We start from the raw sequence: 24,434 nt of genomic DNA on the forward strand, positions 1-24,434 counted from the left end.
ATCAGCTTTCATTCACTGCTTCTAGTTCTGCTTGCTATGATCAAGTGATATAAGTTGATTTCTTCTACCTAACAGCCTTTCAAATACTTGAAGACAACAACCATATCCTCACCCTAAATCTTCTTTTCTCCAAGCTGAAATATCTCCAGTTGCATCAATGCAAAAAAATTAAGAGATTGGAAAAGGTGAGAATAAAAGAAGCAGAATAACTGAGGAAAAAAGAGAAACATTTTAATTCCTATAAAGTAGCAGCTCTTTCCAGAATGACTTAATGATCACTTAATCAGCATTGAGCTAAACCATTACTTTAAATAAGAAAGTCTATAAAACTTTCTACATTCCTAAGGTTCAGTGTCTCCATCTCTGATTAGAAACAATGATTGCAGGTCCAGGTTCAGCATTCCCTGTGTTAAAGAGGCATGAGAACATGCTAAATAATTCAGTTATGTTTCTTCCCACAAACACATATTATTTGGTTATCATTGGATCCTGCTTTGAAACCTGGGCTAATTTCAGTATGAGCAGATCTGCTTTTGGGGAAAAAAGATATCTTTTATTTTTATTACTGTCTTGGAGAATTCTCATTACTGCTTGTAGCAGAGTAAAACTCCCCAGAGTGATGGTAATGTCGGTACACTTAATTTACTACAATACTTTTACTTCTCTCTGTCCCCTTACTTCAATTCAACCATCATTTATCCCAAATATACTACAAATCCCTTCTCTGTTTATCAATTCACCTCCCCTCACCTAACTCTCTCTTCTCACAACATTCTTCTCAAGAGGAAAATCCAGCCTCAGACTATGGAGAAGATTGGGATAAGCTCCTGCACGCGTGCTCATTTCTACCTCAGCACATCACTGGATCATATCTGTTCTCTCATCCTTCCCACCAGTCTCAGAAGAAAAGGTTTCTTTTCCTTTTCCAAACCAATCTCCACCTATTGCATCTCCTCAAGATGTTGGTCAAATGATTGTCTCATCCCTCTCTAGAATTTTTAGTCTCTAATCTTCACATTTCTTCTCTTCTACCTTTAAATATGCTAATTAAAATAGTGAGCATTTATATAATGCTTTAAAGTTTGCAAAGCACTGTACATATATTATCTCATTTGTTAAGCTAAACTTCAGTTGGAGGTTAGTGAAAATAGAGATGTAATATTTTTCTTCATTCAAGTTCCTCAAGACTCTGAAATTTATCCAATACACAATTACTGTGTTAGAGGGTGTATGGGTTGGAGGGAAGAGGTCTCCAACAAGTAAACATAATATACACACAAAATATTATTTTTTTTTTTGGCAATTGGGGATAAGTGACTTACCCAGGGTCACACAGCTAGTAAGTGCCAAGTGTTTGGTCTCAGGCCGGACTTGAACTTAGGTCCTCCTGACTTCAGGGTCGGTGCTCTATCCATTGCACCACCTAGCTGCCCCATACAAAATAATTTTAAGAGGGAGAGTAATGATAATTGAAGGGGATCAGGAAAGGTCTCATGGAGGAGGTGATATCTGAACTATACTTTTTTTGGGGGAGGAGGTTACCAAGTTATTCTGCACATAAAAACCACTAAGGGACCGAACCATAGTATATGGCTCCACATATCAACATACAGGGGTGGTCATTCTAGACAAGTCACAAGATTACAAAGCAGGGCTTTCTAACAGAATGCCAGGTGAGCAGGTACAATCTCTGATGAGACAGTTTTAACAAAGCAGTGAGAACATCACAGAAAGGTGGAAATGAGAAAAGAGTAAAGTAGCAGAGGCTTCTGCCAGAGAGAGAGAGAGAGAGAGAGAGAGAGAGAGAATAAATGACAGTGTGGTCTATCTGGTCTTATACTTGTAGCTGCCCATTCTAAGGAAAAAAGCAGACGTCTACTCAGGTGACTAGTGTCTACTATTTCTGGGGCCCTCCTGTCCACTGACCTTACTTGGCCCAAGGGTTCCTGAAGTCTCTTCCTGTAAATTTAGCCTTGCTGCCCAGGTTTTCCTCAGGACTGATAATTGTATAACTCTTGGCCAAACACTTAGATAGGCCTTGGGCACTGGTCTTGATCTGCCCAGAGCAGAGATCCACCACCAGGTCTGCAACAAAGATATCTTCAGTCTCCCCAGAATGATGGGAAACCATTACTCCTCATACATTAGACTGGGTCAGTTTGCATGCCTGGAGCCAATTTGGTTCACTTTAAGTAGAAGGCAGTTTCAGGTTTTTTCAATGTGCTTGGGATTAGTCACTGTGAGATCATCCCCTATCACCTGGATGCCAGCAGCAGCAGTGAAATTTTTCCAAGCTTCCCAATCATCCTCGTCAAAGGGATCTTCAATAGATGCTCTTGTATAGTCCTGGATGAAGGTCTTATAGAGGTCCCCAAGTACAGTAAGGGAGATGTATCTGCTGGGGTCATCAGAAGACTTGAAGTCCAAGTCATATTTCCCAGATTGGAAGAATTCTGAGGCTGCAACATCCATGTCTTGTTATGATTTATAGCCACCTCACCAATAGCATTTTTTTTTTTAAACCAACAGCATTCTTTAGCGGCTCCGGAGCTTCTTTATTCTCCAGGATGTTAGAAGTTAAAGCCACCCTCATCAACTACACTGGTGGTGTCCTGTCCATATTTCTACTTAATCAAATTCTATAGGTTATTGAAGATCTCAGCTCCTATGACCCTAGCCTCCTTGAAGTTTGCTTCTCCAACAAAGAGAACCATGAAGTCCTACAATGCCAGCTGATTACCAGCATGTGAGCCACTGTTGATCACAAAGAAGGCTGGAATGGGCAAAATGACTTCATTATTTGCCTGCAAGGTCAGCAATGTGGTGGTACAGTGGGACACTTTTTTTTTTTCAGCAGCTCCAGCCTTACAAAGAGCTAGACACTCCCAATATGGCATTTGCCCCAAATTTAAATTTATTCTCAGTTCTATCCATCTCTAGCATCAATCTGTTAGTCTTCTCATGCTTCACAACACTCAATTTCTTGCTTATCAGGGTTGCAGCAATAGTTTTATTGATGTGCTAAATTGCTTTTGAGGCAACTTTCCTTATGTAAGGGGTCTTATTATTATCTCAGAACTCCAGGGTTTCACAGATGCTGGTAGAAGCACCACTGGGCACAGCAGCTCAGAAGACTCCTTTTTGCAGTGTAGAGATCAACTTCAACAGTGGAGTTATCACAAGAGTTGAAGATCTCTCTTGCCTGGATCTTGAGAACAGATATGTTAAGTTTCTGACTGGGGCCTTCCTCTGTGGGCTCAGAGAACAGAGGCCAAGGGATGAATTACCAACAATATTTTATATACGGGGGACCACTTGTACAAACCCATAGAGGGAGGAGATGGAATGCTGTGCATAGGAAGTTAGTAGGCAAATCTTACCAGAAAACAAAATGTGTGAGAGTAACATGAAATAAAAATGGAAAGGCAGGTAGGAAAAACCCATTCCAAGTCCATCTGACTGACTTGTCATCCACACTAAGTCTCACGTATCCACAAGAATAGCATAAGAGACTCTGACCAATATTTTGCTAAAATTTAAGTAATCCACAATACTTCCTCGATAACATTCAAGTAATATTATCAAAAAAGAAAATGAGGTGAGTCTAGCACAACCTGTTTTTAATGAAGTTTTTAACTGGCTTTTTATGAATTCCCCTTTATTTTTTAGATGTTTTTAATGAAGTCACACCGGCTTTTTGTGAACTCCCCTTTATTTTTTAAATGTTTGCTAACCATCCTTTTAATTTTATATTCCACAATTTTAATTTCAAACATTGTATTAGAAAATGTATGGGGGGGATCTACAATAATTTATAAGTGCAAAGTAATAAAAATGATGATGATGATGATGATAAAAATAGCTAGCAGTTATTAAGCACTTACTATGTGCAAGGCAGTGCGCTAAGTGCTTTACAAATATTATTTCATTTGATCCTTCTCAAAACCCTATGAGGTAGGTGTCATTATTAACCCCATTTTACAGACAGGGAAACAGAGGCAGATAAAGGTTAAGTAACCTGTCCAAGGTTACACAGCTACTAGTAAGTATCTGAAGCTGGATTTAAACTCAGGTCTTTCTGACTCCAGACCCAGCACTTTATCCGCTGTACCACCTACCTATATATAAAGTACACCCATTTAAGCAAATCAGACTTAGTGGCCCAGAGTTATTTACTTCCTCTTTTTTGAAAATCAGGACATCTGCTTTACTCTAATCTTGGGACACATCACCCATTCCCCATCACCAAAGAATCACGGACAGAAGAGCTCAGTAATCACATCCTTTGCTCTAGTGTCCTAAACTCAAAAGGAACTAAATGATTTCACATTGCCTCTTAACCCCTATTATACATTATATTCTTTCCTACACATTTCAAATATCATTCTATTTGGAAAAGACAAAAGGCAAAATCAGAGTTACACGGTTGGTTCTACCTTCTACATCATTAGTCATAATCTCAAATGAGACAATACATGTGTAAATATTACAATACAGACAGACATCATTTGATATTATTATTATCATCTTCTTTTCTATCTCCCTTGGCTCAGTTGTAAAATGGGGAAGATAATATTTGCACTACCTACCTTACAGGGTTGCTGTAAGGGAGGCATTTTATAAACTATAAAATGTTACATAAATGTGTTTAATTATTATTAGTGGAAATCACTAAAATATACACTCAGGAGACCTGAATTCTAGTCTTAATTATGTCATTAATTAGTCACTAATTAGCTGCAGAACCTTGGGGAAGTCACAACCTCTCTAGGCCTCCGTTCTGTCATTTATAAAAACAAGAAGCTGAGATACTTGATTTTTACGGTCCTTTCTGGATTTATTATTCAATGATTCTGTATTACTGCATTTTCCTGGTTTCTCTTATTTCTGTGACAATCTTTTTTCCTTCTCCTTTGCTGTCTACTCTTCTTTCTTGAACTCCCTAAGTGTGAGTAGGTCCCTCGAGGCTCAGGCTTTTCCTCTCTCTGTATGCTAACCTCTTCAGTGAGCTCATCCATTTATTCCATTTCTACCAGTCACAAAAGCTAGAATGTCACCTTGGTTTATCTTTCCTCCTTTATACCTGACATTTAATGTCACCAAATCCCGTTCTTCAAAAGACATCTCATATTCATTCCTCCTCTTTAATTCCTATGTTATCATGCTATTTTAGGGACTCTTCCTCACATATCTAGATTATTGCAACAGCTTCCAAACCAGTCCTGAGCTGTTCTACAATCCCTCTCCTTTGCTCTGGACTCAACTTTTCTTCTTTCAGTGTTAAGCAGGATCACTGTTCTCCATTCTGGAATCCCTTGCTCCATTATCCTTCCACTTTTCTTGTCCTGTCACTTCTCAGCCTTGAGTTATTACTAGTGCAATATGACTGTACTGCTGCTAAACTGAACTATTAGCTGTTGACCAATGTGACATTCTACCTTCCCCTGGGCATTTACAAAAGCAGCATGTTCCACTCAGCTTCCTCTTCATTCTTGCCTCTCAGAATCCTTATCTTCCTTCAAGGTCCAGCTTTGGTCAGATGCCACCTTCTGTGAGACACTCCCTGTTTCTGCCAGTTCTTAGCATTTTCTCTCTCCTCACGTTGCCTTATATTTATTTACCTGTACATGTTGTGCCCTACGCTCCACTCCCCAGGACCCAAGAATGTAAGCTTCTTGAAGACGGGGGCTGTTTTGTTTTTATTTTTGCATATCCAGCACCTATTATGGTGCTTTACACAAAGTACTTAATACATGTTTAATTGAATTGGTCTCCCTGCTCTCTCTTTTCTAGTTTATTCTGAATACCGTTAAAGGTTACCTTCTTAAAACAACATTACCATGGTATCACTCTCTTATTTAGGAAACTTAAAATGTTTCTCTTCTGCCTACTACATCAAATCTAAAAATATGTTGGCTTTCAAGGTCCACCGTAATTGGGTCCCAATGGATACTTCAATCTTAATTCCCATTACTCTCCAGTAAGTACCTTCTGTTGCACTGAGGCAGGCTTCCTTACTATCACCTAAACAACCCACTGCTCATTTCTACTTCTGTTTTTCCTGTTCCTGGAATGCTCTCCTTCCTCCATCTGTCAAAATCCTTGTCATTCTTGAATACTCCTCCCTCTACAAAACTTTCTACTAATTCAGTCTATACTTGTTTCTCCCTTCTTTTAATTCCTATTTCATTTTTACCCAACATCAAAAGTTTAACAGTTAGTTGTTGTCTCCCCAATATAAAGGATGTCCCAAAAATTTTACTTTAAACTTTGAAAGCTTAAAACTGTACTAAAACTTGTGGATCACCCTTGTGTTACAAACTTTTTGAGGGAAGACAGCATATATTATATTTACTTTGTACTATACCCTTTCCACTACATCAGGCATAGTTCATCATACTGTAGGAACTGAAAGAATAGTTAACTAGTATCATAAAAATTTCTCTATGTATGGTAACATACTTTGCACCTAAGTTTCTTAGGGTCTCTGCGTCATTCTGATTTTACTCACAGGCATATTCTTTTCTTTTTTTTAGGTTATACATGTACAATCATATTAAACATATTTTCATATTAGTCATGTTATGAAAGAAGAAATCAGAACAAAAGGGAAAAACCATAAGAAAGAAAAAAAAAGTGAAAACAGTATGTTCTGATCTGCATTCAGACTCCACGGTTTTTGTTTTTGTTTTTTGTTTTTTTTTGGCCAGGCAATGGGGTTAAGTGACTTGCCGAGGATCACACAGCTAATAAGTGTCAAGTGTCTGAGGCCATATTTGAACTAAGGTTCTCTTGACTCCAGGCCTGGTGCTCTATCCACTGCGCCACCTACCTGCCCCTCTCCATAGTTCTTTCTCTGAATGTGGATAGCATTTTCCATCATGAGTCTTTTGGAATTTCTGAATCATTGTATTGCTGAGAAGAGGTTAAGTCTAACAAAGTCAGTTATCGTATAATGTTGCTGTTGCTATGTACAGTGTTCTGGTTCTGCTTACTTCACTCAGCATCGGTTCACGTAAATCTTTCCAGGTTTTTCTGAAGTCCTCCTGCTTATCATTTCTTATAGCACAATAGTATTCTGCTACATTCATGTACCACAACTTCTTCAGCCATTCCCCAATTCATGGGCATCCCCTCAATGTCCAATTCCTTGCCACCACTAAAAGAGCTGCTATAAATATTTTTGTATATGCGAATCCTTTTCCCTTTTTTATGATCTCTTTGGGATACAGACCAAGTAGTGGTATTGCTGGATCAAAGGGTATGCAGAGTTTTATAGCCCTTTGGGAAAAGTTCCAAATTGCTCTCCAGAAGGGTTGGGTCAGTTCACAACTCCACCAACAATGCATTAGTGTTCCAATTTTCCCACATCTTCTCCAGTGTTTGTCATTTTTCTTTTCTCACAGGCAACAAGATGGTCAGTGACTGGTTGTATAAAGAAGTTTTATCAGATCACTTCTTCATAGAATAGGATATTAGGCCACCAAGAAATCACTGGATGGAGTGGGGAGAGAGAAGAGAAGAAAAAGGCGACTGAAGCCACCGTTTGTATACTTTATGATATCTTGGCTACAGTCAGTAGAATAAAAGTAAGAGATAGAGCAGGAGAAGTACACGTCTTTATTAGGCGTCACTCTAACCTGAGATTAAGAGATTTCTGTTTAAATTTAGTAAGCAATGGTTAAGGCAATCCAGAAAAATTTTAACATACAAGAAAAATGCACTTAGAAATTACAGAAATATATAGTCATGTGGTTTATACTACATAATACTGAGGTAGCAGCTACATGGCTTGATGGATAGACCATGGTGATGTAGATGGAGCCAGGAAGACCTGAGTTCAAATCCTACTACTATTCTTACTAGCAATGTCTCACTTAATCTTTCTTAGCTTCAGTTTCCTCATCTGCAAAAAGAGGATAACAGCAGTATCTACTTCGTAGGGTTGTTGTGTGGATCTGAAGAGACAATAGTTAAAAGTTAAGTGCTTTGCAAACCTTAAATCACTACATGAATATCAGCTGTTATTACTAATATTACTGAAATTGGGTTAAACTAGAACTCTGGTCAGTCATCCTGGGATTTTCCTTTCAAAGATCCCCAATTAAGTGAGTTACTCATTTAGATCAATAACTAAATTATTAACAACTTAAAAAGTACCTTGTATTAAGAAAAGTCTTTCTAGTTTCACTATTTTAGATCAAACAAGATAGGTTTTGGGCACAATGAACTTGAAAGCCAAATCTTTATAATATATTAGTCATCTATTATATTTGCTATCATTTCAATGAAAAAATAATTAATTCTGGTGTCAGAAATACCAAACGAAAAATTTAATACCAAGGAAACCTTAGCAAAATTTTAGAGAGATCTATTAGAAGATTTTCCAGTTAAAAAATGCTTCATCTTTCTCAAACTGAAATGGACAACAGCTGCAGAACACACAGAAATTTTAACAATGGCAGAGAAATGTAATAAGAATTTCAAACTTAAGCATGCAGTCACTCCATGCAAGGCCAGGAAGTTGAATCAAGCATTACTTTGAAAGGTAAAGGAGGACAGTGAACTGCTTCAGTCACCAGATTTCTAAAGTGCTAAATTTAAAAGCTAGTGCAACAAATAAGATAACATAAAACATGACAGTTAATTCGTAATAGGTTCGTCCTCACAGGGTGCAGAAAAGTGATGATTTCATGACCTTAATGAAGACTGAACAAATTTTCTGATGATAAAACAGGAAGTAGAAGGAAATATTAATCTTCAAAAAGATTTAAGAGGTAAGCTGGATTTCTAATCCATATATTAAAGTTATAAAACAAGAGAATTATTATCAACATAGCTTAGGTTTTTAAGAACAAGTCGGCAGATATCTAATTTTATAATTAACTATACGTCAGAAAAATAATTTATTTAAAACAGATGGTTTATGGACCAAAAGTTAATGATGAAACAATTAATGAGGTGAGAATATGTATACTTAGAAACCAAAGCTATTTCCCAGCAACATTCAAGAACGAAATTATTCAGTTCCCAATTTAAATTGTTAACTTTTAAAGAAAGAGAAAAGGTTATTTTTACCATGGCTGTAGTACATGGTAATATAAACTAAACTGACATGATATAAATGAAGAGTTACAGCTTTTTGAGGAAAAAATTACTTTGAAGGCCATCATGTTTTATGTTATTTGGAATATTTCCGAGGGAAGTGTATATTTATGACAAGCTATGTCCTCTAGACTCAGAAGTGTAAAAATTGTACTTCGTGCAGGGTTCTTACCACTAACAAGGCACTATCATCAGTGTGTTGAGACCTTCTGGATGGAAAGGGACACTAGGGAAGTGGGAGAAAAATGAAGTAATGTCAACAATATACAGCAAGGGCAGAAGATAATATAAACAAAATCACACTTTAGAAGAAGATATTAATAAGATGTAATGAGAAGATTGCTAGCAAAGTACCACATTCACACTGCCTTGGAATTCCATTCACATCAATTAATCAACAAACATTTATTAAATGTTATTAATGCTTGGATTTCACTGGGCAAATGTTACTATATGAAAACAGCTTATATGCCACCTAAAATCTTTTGTGAGCGAGAAGCAAATAAGGCAGTTCACACTACGAAGAAGAGAAAGCAGAAGCACAGAGCACCACAGTGACATTTTCATGCCTACTTGGTGAGAAAGAGGCAGAAACTAGGAAGAAATCCTGGCCCCACTCATGGTGAGGTTAGTTGCCTGTCAATTAGGCTTCTCAAAGAAAACCCAGGATGATAGGAGTCAAGTACTCAAACACTTGGGATAGATACATTTGAAAATCAAAATTCCAGGTATTTTTCTCTTTTGATTTTGTCCAGAAGCAGTTTAATTTTTTTGAAAATTCAAATAACCTATGAATATGTTATCAGGAAAGAAGAAAATATTTAAGAGAAGGGAGGTAAGAAAGAATATGGATTATAAGTGCTTTAAAGCTCTGTTGGAGTTATAACTCTGTGTTCTCTTTCAGATACTCTGCCAACTCAAAGGCCTAAATATAAAAAAATCAAATGAAGGGGCAGCTAGGTAGCGCAGTGGATAGAGCACCAGCCCTGAAGTCAGGAGGACCTGAGTTCAAATCCAGCCTCAGACCAAACACTTGCCACTTACTAGCTGTGTGACCCTGGGCGAGTCACTTAACCCCAATTCCCTAAAAACTTAAAAAAAAAAAAAAAGAAAGAAAGAAAAAAAGAAAAAAATCAAATGAAATGATGTTCAGGTACCCAGTGAAGATTTAAATAACAACAACCACATCTTTTCTTTTTCTTGGTCTGAACCACTAATTCATTATTATTCCAGATAATGTCTTCCACTGATGCAGATCTATAATACATATCTAAGACGTGTCAAAGGCAAGACTTGAATCCAGGTCTTGCAGATTCCAAGGATGGTCCTGTACACATGACACGATGCATAATGGATAATTATCTGACTGGAAACAAATTCTCTATCACGTTTGAGTCCAAGCATGATTTTTAAATATATTATGCATTGAAGCTTACCTCATTACCAATATTCAACAAGCATTTAACTGTGTAACACATTCATCACATAAATAAGTTAATTTACAAAAGTAAAGTACAAATTGGAACTTGTTTCTGTTACTTGACACATTTTCACATAAATTTTCTAGAGGGTGAGGATCATACAGTGGGAATGATAAAATGGCATTGTAGAGGGAACATGTTACTGGTAAAACAAATGTAAGTTTTAACAATCTTATCAGAAAGAAAATTAGTTCAAAACAACTAAGTGACTTCTTAACAAGGTCAGGAAATTGCACACATGAACATATAAAGTAAACAGCCTATTCAATACTGAAACACTAACTTACAAACAAGGAATAATCAGTGAAGGAAAGATAGTATGTGATTAAAAAAAAATTACACAGAAGTAGATGGACAGAACACATGAAGTTTTGAGATAAAGGAAAAAAATGACAGTATTTTGATGAGAAAAAACTATTAATAACAATAAACTCCATCATCTGAGAGATAATATTAAATTTCAAAGATAATGTCATGATACAATCTTACTCTCTTACCTCACTCTCAGGAAGGCTTTGTTTCTGTGGGCTCTGTGATGCTTTTTGCTATAAATAAAAATAGAACTTGTTAGGACTAAGTAAATTACAAAAGAGAAATTTTGATCTTCATCACAAAGCACTGATTATGGTGTATATGTACTAGTGGGGGAAGTTTTCTGATGGGGATTTCCCTATACCAATGAAACCACAGGTTTATTTTTTATTTTATTTTATTTTATTTTTTTTTGGGTCAGGCAATTGGGGTTAAATGACTTGCCCAGAGTCACACAGCTAGTGAGTGTTATGTGTCTAAGGCTGCATTTGAACTCAGGTCCTTCTGACTCCAGGGCCAGTGCTCTATCCACTGTGCCACCTGGCTGCCCCCAAGGCTAAATTTGAACTCATGTCTTCCTGACTCCAGGCCCACCACTCTATACATTGCATCACTTAGCTGCCTTTTTTTGTTCACTAAATACAGAATAAAAAATAAGTTAAAAAAAAAAGAATATTGGATACTAATTAAGGGATACAAAAAGTGGTCAGTTGAACCAATTAGAAGGACTTACTAATCAACAAAAGCTCCTGGGAAAACTAGAAAGTAGTATGGTAGAAATAAGATTTAGACCAACATTTAATGTCATATATTCCAATAAGTTCCAAATGGATACATGCCCTAGACATAAAAGGTCATATCATAAATGAGAGGAACAGGGAAGGAAATATCTTTGCTAATTATGGATAGGGGAAAAGTTCTTGAACAATAGACAGAGAGCATCAAAAGAGATAAAATAGTCAATTTCAATTATATAAGCATTTTGTTTAGTACAAACAAAATCAGGGCACTTAAAATTAGAATGGAAACAGTAAACCGGAAAAAAAAATCTTTGCAGAAAATTTCTCTGATACAAGTCTCATATCAAAGATACATAGGGAATTGATTCAAATTATCAAGACCCAAGGGCAGCTAGGTGGCGAAGTGGATAGAGCTCCAGCCTTGGAGTCAAGAGGACCCGAGTTTAAATCTATCCTCAGACACATTACACACTCACTAGCTGTGTGACCTTGGGCAAGTCACTTAACCCTGACTGCCTCACCAAAACAGCAAAAAAAAAAAAAAAAATAAAATAAAATAAAAATAAAAAACAAATTATGAAGACCCATTTCAACAGGTAAATGGTCAAAAAATATTAGCTGCCAGCTCTCAGGAGAAATTCAGGCTGCTGACAACTATGAAAAAAATGCTCCAAAAATAAATGCAAATCAAAACAACTCAGAGGTAGAACTTCATATCCATTATATTGGCAAAGATAAGATTAAAATGGTACCTACTGGAAGGGATATGGAGGGACAAGCCCATTCTTGGTGGAGCTGTGGACTGGTCTAACCAATGTTTTTGCAGAACAATTTGGAATTATTGGAACACTCAATTCATTAAACTGAGCATAATCTTTCACTGAGTGACAACACTACTAGGCCTACACCCCAACGACATTAAAAAAAAGAGGAAAAGGACCTAATGTAGAAAAATACTTGCAACTCTTTTTGTTGCAGCAAAGAATTGGAAACTAAGAAAGTGCCCACTAAATGGGTACTGGTAATAGAAAATTATTGTACCAGAAGAAATGATTAAATGGATGATTTTAGAGAAAACTTTCATGAAATGATGTGTGAAATGAAGAGAGAAAACAGTTTATATTATGACTACAAAATTAAAAGAAAATCCAAAACACTTTGAGACTTGAGAACGGTAATTGATGCAATAACCAACCATGACTCCAGAAGACAGATGATGAAGCATGGGAACCACATCCAACCAATCTTGAGAACAATTTGGAACTATGCCCAAAGGGCTATAAAACTGTGTAAACCCTCTGACTCAGCAATACCACTACTAGATCTACATATCCCAAAGAGATCAAAGAAAAAGGAAAAGGACCTATGTGTACAAAAACATTTAGAGCAGCTCTTTTTGCGGTGGCAAAGAACTGGGGATAAGCATCAATTGAGGAATAGCTGAAAAAGTTGTGGTATGTCATTGTGATGAAATACTACTGTGCTACAAGAAACAGTGAAGGAGATGGTTTCAGAAAAACCTGGGAAGACCTATATGAACTGATGCAAAATAAAGTAAGTAGAACTTTAAAATAAAGTGAGTAGAACTAGAAGATCATTGTACATAGTAAAAGCAGTATCATAATGCTTACTGACTGTGAAATACTTAGACTCTGAGCAATACAGTGATCCAGGACAATTTGGAAGGACTCATGATGAAAACTGCTATCCACTTCCACAGAGAGAAGCAATGAACTGAGTGTAAAGTAAAGTATAAATTTCTAACTTTCTTTATTTTTCTTGCTTTTTGTGTGACATGGCTAATATGGAAATATGTTTTGCATTTCACATATATAATGGGTATCATATTGCTTGTCCTCTCAGTGGGTGGGGAAGGGGCTGGATAGAGTGAGAGAATTTGGAACTCAAAATTCTAAAATATGCTAAAAACAAGTAAAAAATAAATCCACAAAATCAACCAACCAATCAACAAATAAATAAATGAAGAGGAGAAAATAAAAACCAAAGTGATGCTGGATTTTCAAATTCTTTTTCACAAAACCACAAATCACTATCAACCCACATTTTCAGTGAGTAATTACTTTTAATTAGGGCAAAAAAATCAAAATAAAATAAATTTACCCGATGGAATACCAACAGAGGACAATCCACACTGACAGTATCAGAAATACATATGCTTCTGCACTTCTAGGTAAAATTTTGAACACTGGTTGAAAGATCTCACCTTGACAAAGTCCAAAACAGCATCTCTTTGTATTTGTTTGGTCCTTATTTTCTCCTCTTCATACTGCAGGGCAGCAAGTTGTGCTTCTTTCCGTGTACGCTCTACTAACTGCTCTCGTCTCCGGTGAAATTCTGTGTCTGTCTGTGAAAGCTATAAAAACATTGTTATTCCTCATGAGCAAATGGGTAGGATTAAGGCTGAATTCACAACAGGAGATAAGGAGCAGCCAAAAGTGCTTTTCTCTGTCATCTACCATTCCTTAAAAAAGTCGTATTCCCAATCTTTTCTATGGTTTGCATCTTGTTGATCTGGACTGAAATAAGCAGAGGGGAAAAGGCTAGTTTTCAGTTTTGAAAGGGGCTAGAAATTGGAGATGCCTAATTAACTTTAGTGTTTGCATGTAAAACCATAGAACATACATAACTTGTGTGAGCTCACAAACAGATAACAGGGAGATATATCCAGAAACCAATGGCAACTGGTTTAATAACACAAAAGAAAGTAATTTTTTCCCTGAAAAAAAAGAAAAAAAAAAAGCTCTACCACTCAGCAAATTACCTGACTGTGACTCTGTGACAGTGTTAGAAGATAAGATGCTTCAACTGGAATCCTGATTAAAAGAAAGAAACACTTTTTGGTAACTAAATAAATACAGATTCAAGTGACATGTATAATTTTAATATACTGCAAAGACAGCCTTCCAGTAGACTGTTATCAGTAAACTACAACAGTGTGGTCAGTATTGTAAGAGTAACTACATTTTATAAACCTGAGCTCATCATTAAATCAAACCAAACCAATAATTGATGCTAACTCATGTTTCATGTTATTTGATATCACTGATCAATGTACTGTCTGCTAAACAGTATTTATATCACTGGGCCAAATATAGTTAACTATAGATAACTACAGTTACCTAAGGTAACTTTTTCCAAACTTAATCACATATATTATGTCATAGATAGCTATTATTTACCAGAATGAACCACAGAGATGCATGTAAATCAAGATTTTTTTATACACAAGACCATTTTGCAGATGTAAACCTGGCCCACAAGATAACATGGTAATGACTCTTATTAACCTTGTTCTGGTTTTCAATAGAAAAACTCTGTCATGTATAAGAACACAATTTAGCCGTAGAATATGAAAATATAGCTGATTTTGATTTAACAAAGGGAAGCAATCTGGTACTTTAAAAATTCTAATTTTTACATTGGAGTCTCAATGTAAGTGATTTCTTTTCTTTTCCTTTAGCACCTGTCTTTTTTCTGTAAAACTGTAATTTATTAGTTTTTCTGAAGACAAAAGTTTTCAGAATATTAACTTTTCCTAGTTTTTATCATGCTACTTAGGACCTGACTGTCACAACTATAACTAAATCACCCTGAACCATTAGAAATCAGGGTTACTTTACAGTGATCAAGTCACTCCCTTGCTCCAAGGCTCCAAGGGATCTGTCAATGCATACATGATAGGATTCTAATATCTTAGCCTGGTTTCAAGGCTCTCCTGAGCCAGTCCCCTCCAGTTTAATATTATCACCTACTACACCTCAAAAACCTTTCAGTAAACCTCCTGGTCCAGTGTGCTCAGTGTGTCTCTTCAACATACAATGACTGCTGACTCCAAGTTAAACATAATACTCCTCGTGTAAAATGTCTGTACCCTTCCCTCCATATTTCAAAGTCCCATCCTCAAGTTCCATCCCTTTTATGAGTGCTCCAAGGCTATACTAATGTCCTGTCCCTGAACTCTAATAAAGCTTATTTCCCTAAACTGTTAATAGACAATATAAGGTAGCAAAATAATGAAATATATTTCAATCTCAGCCTCCACTGTTCCATGAAACCTTCAAAGACAATCCAGTATAAAGTGATCTAGTTCTTCTGTGAAATTCATGACACTTATCTATGTCACTGATTTGGCAATAAATCACAAATATGACATTTTAAAAAATTGCTTTTTGCAGTATTTATAACATATTTCCACCTAGACTGTAAATTGTATTAGGATAAAAGACATGTCTCATAGGGAGGATAAGGAATTGTATGCTCTAGGAAAGCTTGAAACTTTAAATACTCAGCATGACTACCTGCCAGAAGCCTTCGCCTTAACAAATACCACCGGATTTCTCAAAAAAAACAAAACAAAACAAAACAACCCCCCCCCCCCAAAAAAAACCAAAACCAAAAAACAAAAAACAAATGCTTATATACAATGGAGAGTGGAATTTTCTTTTCTGGACAAGATGGCTGCCTGAGGAAGGACAGACCATCCAGCTTCCACCTGAATCTTCCAGCTAAAACCTGAAATTTGCACCAGATTGATTAATGATCAAGAAATCTAATGAGAAGCTACAGCAAGTTGGTTCTGCTGTGAAGGTCAAATGTGAAATATGTCTTAATTTGCTATCATATAATTTTGTTGAAAAAAAAATTATGCTCTCTCAAAATCAACACAATTATTTTTCTAAAAATGACTATTATCAATTCAAAATGTTTCAAAGCTGCTTGTCTGTGTCTTCTTCTGAAACTTCTCTTCTGTATATGTGTGTATACATACATACATATATATGTATACACACATATTGAAATGCTACATTGACCTTTTCTTCTGTTTGAGGGTGAGGACATTCCTATCACTAGTTCTTGCATAGCAATAATATTCCATTATACTCACATGCCATAATTTGTTCAAGCTTTCCCCAACTGATGGGCACCCCTTAGTTTCTAATTCTTTGCTAGAGCAAAAAGTACTAATTAAATATTTCCAATGCTTTCCAGAACGCCTGGGACAATTCAAAACTACCAACAGTACACATTAATATGCTTATCCTACCCCAGTCTCTTCTCCCAAATAAGTGTCATTGAGGTGGAACCTCAGAGTTGTTTTATTTGTATTTCTTTAATCATTTGTGCTTTAGAGCATTTTTTTAATCTAGCTCTTGATAGTTCTGAGTTCTTCCTTTGAGAACTGCTTATTCATGTCCTTTGACAATTTATCATTTGGGAATAGCTTATTCTTACACATTTGAATAAGATCCTTATGTGTCTTGGAAATGAGACCTTCATCTTTAAGGAACTGCTTCTTTTAATGCTATTATATTCATTTTCTTTTGGCTGTGAGACCCGAGGCCAGTAACTTAAGTTCTCAGGGCTCCAGGCAACTCTAAGACTATAACTTACACAGAAAGTGTTGATTTGCATTGGTAGAGTGAGTTTACTCATCAAAGAGTTTCTTATTCCAATGAAATGACTGGTTTAGTCTTTATTTCTGTCCTAAATATTAGGGAAGCAAAACCCTAAAGACCTTGGAGCTTTCTTCCTTTATTCAGCTTATAAACAATGAGTTTTTAGAATTCTGAGATGAGAGGAATCTTTCTAAGCCCTAAGGAGCCAATTTTGGAAGCACCTTGAATACAAAGATCATTAGTGGAAAACACTACTATGAGCACATGACTAATGGTTCATGTCTCAGTTTCCCTGACTGTAAAATGAGAATAATATTTTGTTTTTGCTTTTCTTCATCTCCTTAACCTACAAATGAACAAGCTCTTCCAAGTTTTAAGGCAGATCATTTCATACTTTTAAGTGTTCAGTAAAATTTTTAAGGCAGATCATTTCAACTTTTAAGTGTTCAGTAAAATTTTATAAGAAATTTTATTTCACTTAAAATACTACAGAAGGCTAATATACAATAGTCTTCAAATTAATTATGCAATAAAAAGGTGAACAGGAATCTTAAATTGGGATTGAAAAAAGCTTATTTTAATATATCTTGAATAAGTGGTATAGGTCATCTATTTTTTGAAAGATTTTAGGTTTGACTAGAGTTTTACATACATAATTTTAATTTAAGAAAAATGTATCAGGCCTAACAAAAATTATTAGGTTAATTGTACTATAAATTATATTATATAACTGAGTCACTTTATTCAAAACTTTTCAGTCAGGAAAGATATATTTTTCTTTGTTGAATAGCTCTCTAAAAATTCAGAACCTGAGTAAGTCTTTTCTAATTCAGTATCCCTAAAACTCTTGTCACTGAATTTTAATTGCAAAGTGAATGATTATGAATAACATGACCTGATTTTTCATACCTGTTTTGATGAGAGTATCTCCTGGTGTCTTCTGTTCTTTGAAAATCTCTAATGGGTACTGGCTTTACTGGTGAATTCTAAACCCAAATAAAGATGAAACATCAAATTTAACATATATATCCTAAATTTTGAACTATGAATTATGTAGTAGTTCAGTTATATACTGAACTATGTAATCAGGGATTTTGTGTCTTAGATTATAAATAGCTTAGCAGAATCTATAGATTATATTTTATCAACATGGCCTTTTAGCATTATTCTAATCTATGATCTTTTTTCTTTGGACTGGACTTGTGATTTTATTGGCATCTCCTTGTCTCAGAGGTCAATGCTCTATCCACTATACCAAGGTGTTGGTTAGCCTTAATACCTATTTTAATACTTCAAGGACCAATGATTTTACTGGTTTGTGTGTTCCCTATATCAATTCAGACTGCAACCCTTTCATACCTCAGGGGGAGGACAGGAAGAAGGGAACAAACATCTACTATGTGCCAGACACTATGATAAGTGCTTTATGAATATCTCATTTGATCTCAGAACAATTCAGGGAGCATATGTGCTATTATTATCCCAATTTTACTATTGAGTAAATTGAGGTGGACAGAGGTTAAGTAGTGTGTCCCGGGTCACAGAGGTAGTAAATACCTGAGGCCAGATTTGAACTCAGGTCTTCCTGCTCAAGCCCAGTGCTCCCTCTACTATGCCACCCATTTTACCTTAGTACAATTTTTTCCTGAGTTGCTGGAGATAAAAAATTCACTACCTGGTGGAGAACTTTGTGGTGATAGAACTTTCTAGACTTAGGCTGGTCCTTGGACAACTGACAAAGTAGGTCTCATTAGCTATATGAATCCCTTTTTACTTGGTTAGGACACTGTAGAACTTGTACTTTTCTGGAAAATCAGTTTGGATTGGTAAATAATGCTGGATTTGGAATCAGGAAGATGTTGGTTAGAAACGGGCCTCCGACACTTCCTAGTTGTATGACCCTGGCTAAGTCATTTAACCTCTCTCCAAGTCTCAGTTTCCTCATCTGTAAAATGGGGATAATACTAAGTATCTACTTCAAAAGGTTATTGTTAGAATTAAATGAGATAAAGTGTGTAAAGCACTCTGCAAATCTTAAAGTACCACAGAAATGTAGTTGATGGTGATGATGATGATAACCTTCAAAAACTGTAACTTTTCCGGGCAGCTAGGTGGTAAAGTGAATAGAGCACTGGTCCTGGAATCAGGAAGACCTGAGTTCAAATTCGGCCTCAGACACATGACACTCACTAGCTGTGTGACGCTGGGCAAGTCACTTAACCCCAACTGCCTCTCCAAAAAACAGAAACAAAAAAAACCAAAAACCCAAAACTCTGTAAATTCTCCATGCCTTGATGAACCATCACAGTAGGACCTTGGTGGAAGGTCAGAAGTATATACTTCAATATTTCAAGGATCTGTGATTTTCCTACTACAACTGAGTAGATATAGATAGCCTTTGAAATGTACTATGATCTAGAAGTTTATTCCCCTATGGCCAAACTGGTAGTAAGCCTCTGATTTAGCTAGACTCATCACAGGACAGAGATGTAACACTTGTCAATATACCCATATTCAATGCTTTTCAGCTTAGCTGATCTTGCTAGTGCTCTATTATCAGAGAACTAGAGTCACCTTCACACCACAGTGGAGACTATGAGTAGGAATTTAGTGCAAGCAGTTATACATAAGCACAAACATATTCACCTACCCACAACACTTCTAGTATTTCATAAAACTATATTTTACTCTGCACAGATTACATAAACACATAGTATAGTAACAGAGAATCTTAAGAGACAGAAGGAACCTTAGAGGTCATCTAGTTCAACCTTTTACACAGTAGATGAATCTCTTTTACATTATACCTGATGTAATAATATAATATAATATAATTAATATAATATAATATGATATGATATGATATATGTCTAGCAATGGAGAGCTCATTAGGTAAATTAATTTTCTTTACTATGTCCCTATCATAAATTGTTGCTGTTGATAAGTACATGTGCAGTTACAAGGCTATCTGATAATATCAAGATGCTGTAAAATGTAATTCTTATTTTTTGTATAATGCTATGTAAAAAAACCCAAGTACCCCACATTCTAGCCAACATGTTTGTCAGAGACAAATTTGTTAATTAAAATTTAGGAATCTCAGCTTAAACAAGAGATTTCCAAAACAAGAAGGTAGCTGTCCTTTTATATTTCCTGCACTGAAATCTTATCATCATTCTTACCATACATCTTATCACAGGACATTAATTTCCTAATATTAATGTGTAATGTGTGCCTAAAAAAGGAAGAGGGACCATTACTATGCCTCCATAGTACTCTATCATAATACACCTAGCAGAACAGAAATATCATTGGCAAGTTCACAAATACAGGTGAGAAAAAGGTTACTTTTAACAGGATTAAAATAGTTGTGTCCTCTACAAAACTCTGCTCTGATACCTTACTGCATGCAGTGTAGAGATAGATGACTCTGGTTTCTCAAAGGTCATACCAGTAGAACTCAGGATCTGATGAGTTCTATAAAGTTAGAAAGGCTCTGAATATCAGTCAGTGGCAGGTTATAGTCTTTTGTCCTATTTGATCTGTTCATTCTGACTACTACTCTCTTTCTTCTCCCTTTTGTGGTTATTTAAACTCCTGGAGAAGGCTATTTACAATAGGTACTTCCTTTTCCTTTTCTCTCACTCTCTTCTCAATTCTTTGCAGTCTAGCTTTCAACCGCATAAATTCAACCCAATCTACTCTCTCTAAGGTTACTAATAAATGCTCTGCCGCCAAATCGAATGAGCTTTTCTCAGTCCTCATTCTCCTGAAATTCTCTGCAGCCTCTGACTCTGTCGATCGCCCTCTTCTCCTTGATACTCTCTTCTCTCCCGGTTTTCCTCTTATCTATCTAACTGCTCCACAGTCTCCTTTGCTATATATTCATCCAGATTATACTTGCTATCAGTGGGTGACCAAAAGGACTCTGTTCTGATCCCTTTTCCGTTCTCCCTCCATATTTCTTCATGTGGTTTCCTCATTAGCTTCCACGGATTCAATTACCATCTCTGTGCCTAATGATTCTCAAATCTAACAATCCTGCCCTAATTTCTCTTCTGATTTAAAGTCTCAAACTCAAAATATCCAAAACTGAACTCATCTTCCCCCCTAAACCTCCCATCTTCCTAATTTCCCTATTACTGTAGAGGGAACTAACATCTTCCCAGAGACCCAGGCTCACAAGCTAAGTGTCATCCTCAATTCCTCATTCTCTCTCACCCTTTATATCCAATCTGTTGTCAAAGCTTGTCGATTTTTACCTTCATAACATCTCCTGAATATGCCCTCTTCTCTTCTCTGACACTCCTACCACCCTGGTAAGGTCATCATCTCATGCCTAGATTAATGACATAGCATGCTGGCTGGTTTCCCTGTCACAAGACTCCCTCTACTCTAGTCCTTCCTCCACTCAACTGTCCAATTCATCTTACTAAAGTGCAGGCCAGACTCTGTCATTCCTCTATTCAATAAACTCCAGTGGCTCCCTATTACTTCCAGGATCAAATATAAAATCCTCTTCAAAGCCTTTCATAATCTATTCCTTTTCTACCTTTCCAGTTTCTTACTCCTTACAACCCCCACACATGCTAGGATTAAGTGACCCTGTCCTTTTTGCTATTCTTTCCATAGGACACTTCACTTTTCAACTACGAGCATTTTCGCTGGCAGTCCCCCATGTCTGGAATGCTCCCTCACTTCATCTATGTCTCCTAGCTTCCCTGGCTTCTTTCAGGTTTCAGATCATATTTCACTTTCTCCAAGAAGCCTTAATTTTAACCTCAGTGCCTTCTGCTGGAGAATAACTACCTTCATTCCCCTGCCAATTTATCCCACATATATCTTGTTTGTATACAGTTGTTTGCATGTTTTTTCCTCCATTACATTGTGAGCAGGGCACTTAAGAGCAGGGACTTTTTTCTTTGTCCTTCTCTGTAATCACAGTGCAGGTACAAAATCAATGCGAGGCTGACGACTGACACAGCCTAGCTAAGTTTGGAGATATTCATCACCAAGAGATTGGCCACTGCTGGTAAAATTTTTTGGCTATTAATTTGGGAAAACTATCTATAGTAAATATGGAATTATTGTTGTCATACACTTTGGTGGAGGGAGTCCCCATTTGCTATTTTGAAGTAGTGAAGTATGTACAATAGAGACATCATAGCAGCATAGAGATGGGGAAAAAAGGAAGAGAGCTTACTGTCACCCTCACTGCTTCAGACATTCAAGCAAGGGATATTCCCATACTATTTTAAATGTCATAGTGCAGGCCTCATTCAATCATCAACGAGTTTTTAAGCAAACAATAAATTTGTTATGCAAATACTTTGCCAATGTTAGAGAAGCTGTCAAAGAACATTTTCTCATTGAATTTTAAGTCATGTAAGGTAAAAGTACTTCATCATATTTTTAAAGGGATCAAGTTTTCAAACAAGCACAACGATTTTAAAAGGTACAGAATAAACAATAATTGTATATGATAAACTGACTTGGATTAAGAAATTACAAATTATTTTATAGCATGTTAATGGGGGCTATTGTGTCAGTTTAAATAATGCTCTAATAAGCATTTTATTTTTAAAAATAACATTAAATTTGACAATGAACCCTTAACATAGCCACAAAATAATGAAAGAAACAAATAAAAGAATTTGTTGTCAAGATCATAACATGTCATTGTAAATCACGCAGCAAATGAGCTGCCCTTTGCTCCTGTAGCGTGAATCATAAATATATTCATCATTCAGCTGGCCCAGTGTTATCTCCAAGTTGTACCACTTTTGGCTAATACGATACAATCCAGCTTTACAAATAAGATGTCTTATAACCTCAACAAAAAAAGTATTATGTACAGAAGTATTTAAATAGAAAAGTCAAAGGCTTTCTTTCTTTTTTATAAGAATAAAAATAATCCCAACGAATACACTCATAGTCTTGAAGTGATCACACTCTGCTTCTAAGGAACTAAGTATATAATTTTCCAAAAAGGTCTGAAGTACATTTCAAATAAACCCTGTTTTGAGTCTTTGAGTATTTCTAGACATCAACATCCTACTCACAAGTAGACCCAACTTCTTTGTTGTTTTTGAATAGAAATACTTATGTGTCTTGCTTCTACTTTGCACCACTGGAATTTGAAAAAGACCTTTTGCAGATGGCAGTGGGCTGAATGCTCTATTGGTTAGCTAAGGCCATTTTGTGCAGCTCACTGCAGAAATATCCAAATAGTTAATTTTACTGATAATTAATTTACATTCTGTGTGATTAAATATCAAATAACTAATCTTAACAATTTAATCCTATTTTACCTTGAGTGTTTACATTAGATTGTAAACTCTTTCATAGTTGGGACTTTTTGTTCCTTTTTGTATCCTCAGTGCTCAGCACAGTGCCTGGCAAAGGGCTGGTGTTTAATAAATGTTTACTAACTGAATGACTACTGCTAAAGAACAACTTTTTAGTTTTATTTGTAATTACTGAACATGTCAATATATAGGCCAGATTTAGTAAGGGGGGGAAGTATTCATTTTTTTTAGTTGCTTCACTATAAAAAAAAAAAACAACTAATAGCTTACTTTGGGAATCTCATTTATTGCCCTTCTAAACTATGAAATAATTGTCCTTGATTGACAGCTGGATTCAAAACCTACTTGGAGTCAATAACTGCTCTTAAAATATACCTGCAGAACCAGAGAATTAAATTTGAAAATTAATTCTTCACAAAATAAAGCAATATTAATACCTGAAGAATGAAGTCATATTGTCAGTAGTCACTCTGAGACTAAAGAATTTCACACTATCATGAAGACTTTTACCAAGGAATAGGAACATACTTGAGTTTAAATATCTGTACTACCTCATGAGAAATTCGCCGCTGTTCAATATATGATGTGAATTGTGAGCTGAGGCTGTCTGAATCCAGGCACTTGGGTTGCCTCATCTCTTCCTCCTCTTCTTCTGTAGCACAGCTGTCGATATAGTCAATCTGATCCAGTTCATGTTCCACTTGACATAGAGAAACACATATGCACACCAGAAAAAGCATTCAGATTAAATAACAGTGGAGAAAGAAACAGAAGCTATTAAGTGTCATATTTACTTGAATGACTCCTCTAGACTACTGACCCACCACACCTTTTCACTGACACTATCCACTTTAAAAGGAGATCAAGTTATATGTATGTCTGTGATCTGTTCTACAGCCACTATCAGAAAAATTTATTTTAGTTACCTTCCCTTTTACGAAAGAATATAATTACTGGCAAAGTTACTGTCATGAGTTTTTTCATCTTTTCATTCTTGTTTCATTCTTCCAACAATTCCTCACAGTTTTGGATAAGGCTATTTATACTTGTGAGAGAGCCAGCTTACTTTTA

At 36.0% G+C, this 24,434-nt stretch overlaps 1 protein-coding gene and 1 pseudogene across 5 annotated transcripts in view; both read right to left on the minus strand.

The window, feature by feature from the left end:
* The window catches only part of LRCH3 (leucine rich repeats and calponin homology domain containing 3), a 160,344-nt gene that overhangs the window by 28,237 nt on the left and 107,673 nt on the right, over window positions 1-24,434 (minus strand). For 3 of the 5 annotated variants that reach the window (XM_027845197.1, XM_027845195.1, XM_027845199.1), the window contains exons 9-14: window positions 23,915-24,063; window positions 17,965-18,041; window positions 14,421-14,472; window positions 13,863-14,012; window positions 11,084-11,131; window positions 9,278-9,331 (exon numbers count right to left, since the gene is read on the minus strand). In XM_027845197.1, coding sequence (XP_027700998.1) covers window positions 9,278-9,331; window positions 11,084-11,131; window positions 13,863-14,012; window positions 14,421-14,472; window positions 17,965-18,041; window positions 23,915-24,063 — 530 coding nt within the window. The remainder of the gene's footprint in view (window positions 1-9,277; window positions 9,332-11,083; window positions 11,132-13,862; window positions 14,013-14,420; window positions 14,473-17,964; window positions 18,042-23,914; window positions 24,064-24,434) is intronic. The other 2 variants (XM_027845198.1, XM_027845196.1) reach the window with 1 other exon arrangement.
* On the minus strand, window positions 1,405-3,283 carry LOC114030494 (annotated as a pseudogene).

This window comes from Vombatus ursinus, unplaced genomic scaffold (assembly GCF_900497805.2).
Source record: "Vombatus ursinus unplaced genomic scaffold, bare-nosed wombat genome assembly UNPS02014959.1, whole genome shotgun sequence".
NCBI lineage: Eukaryota > Metazoa > Chordata > Mammalia > Diprotodontia > Vombatidae > Vombatus > Vombatus ursinus.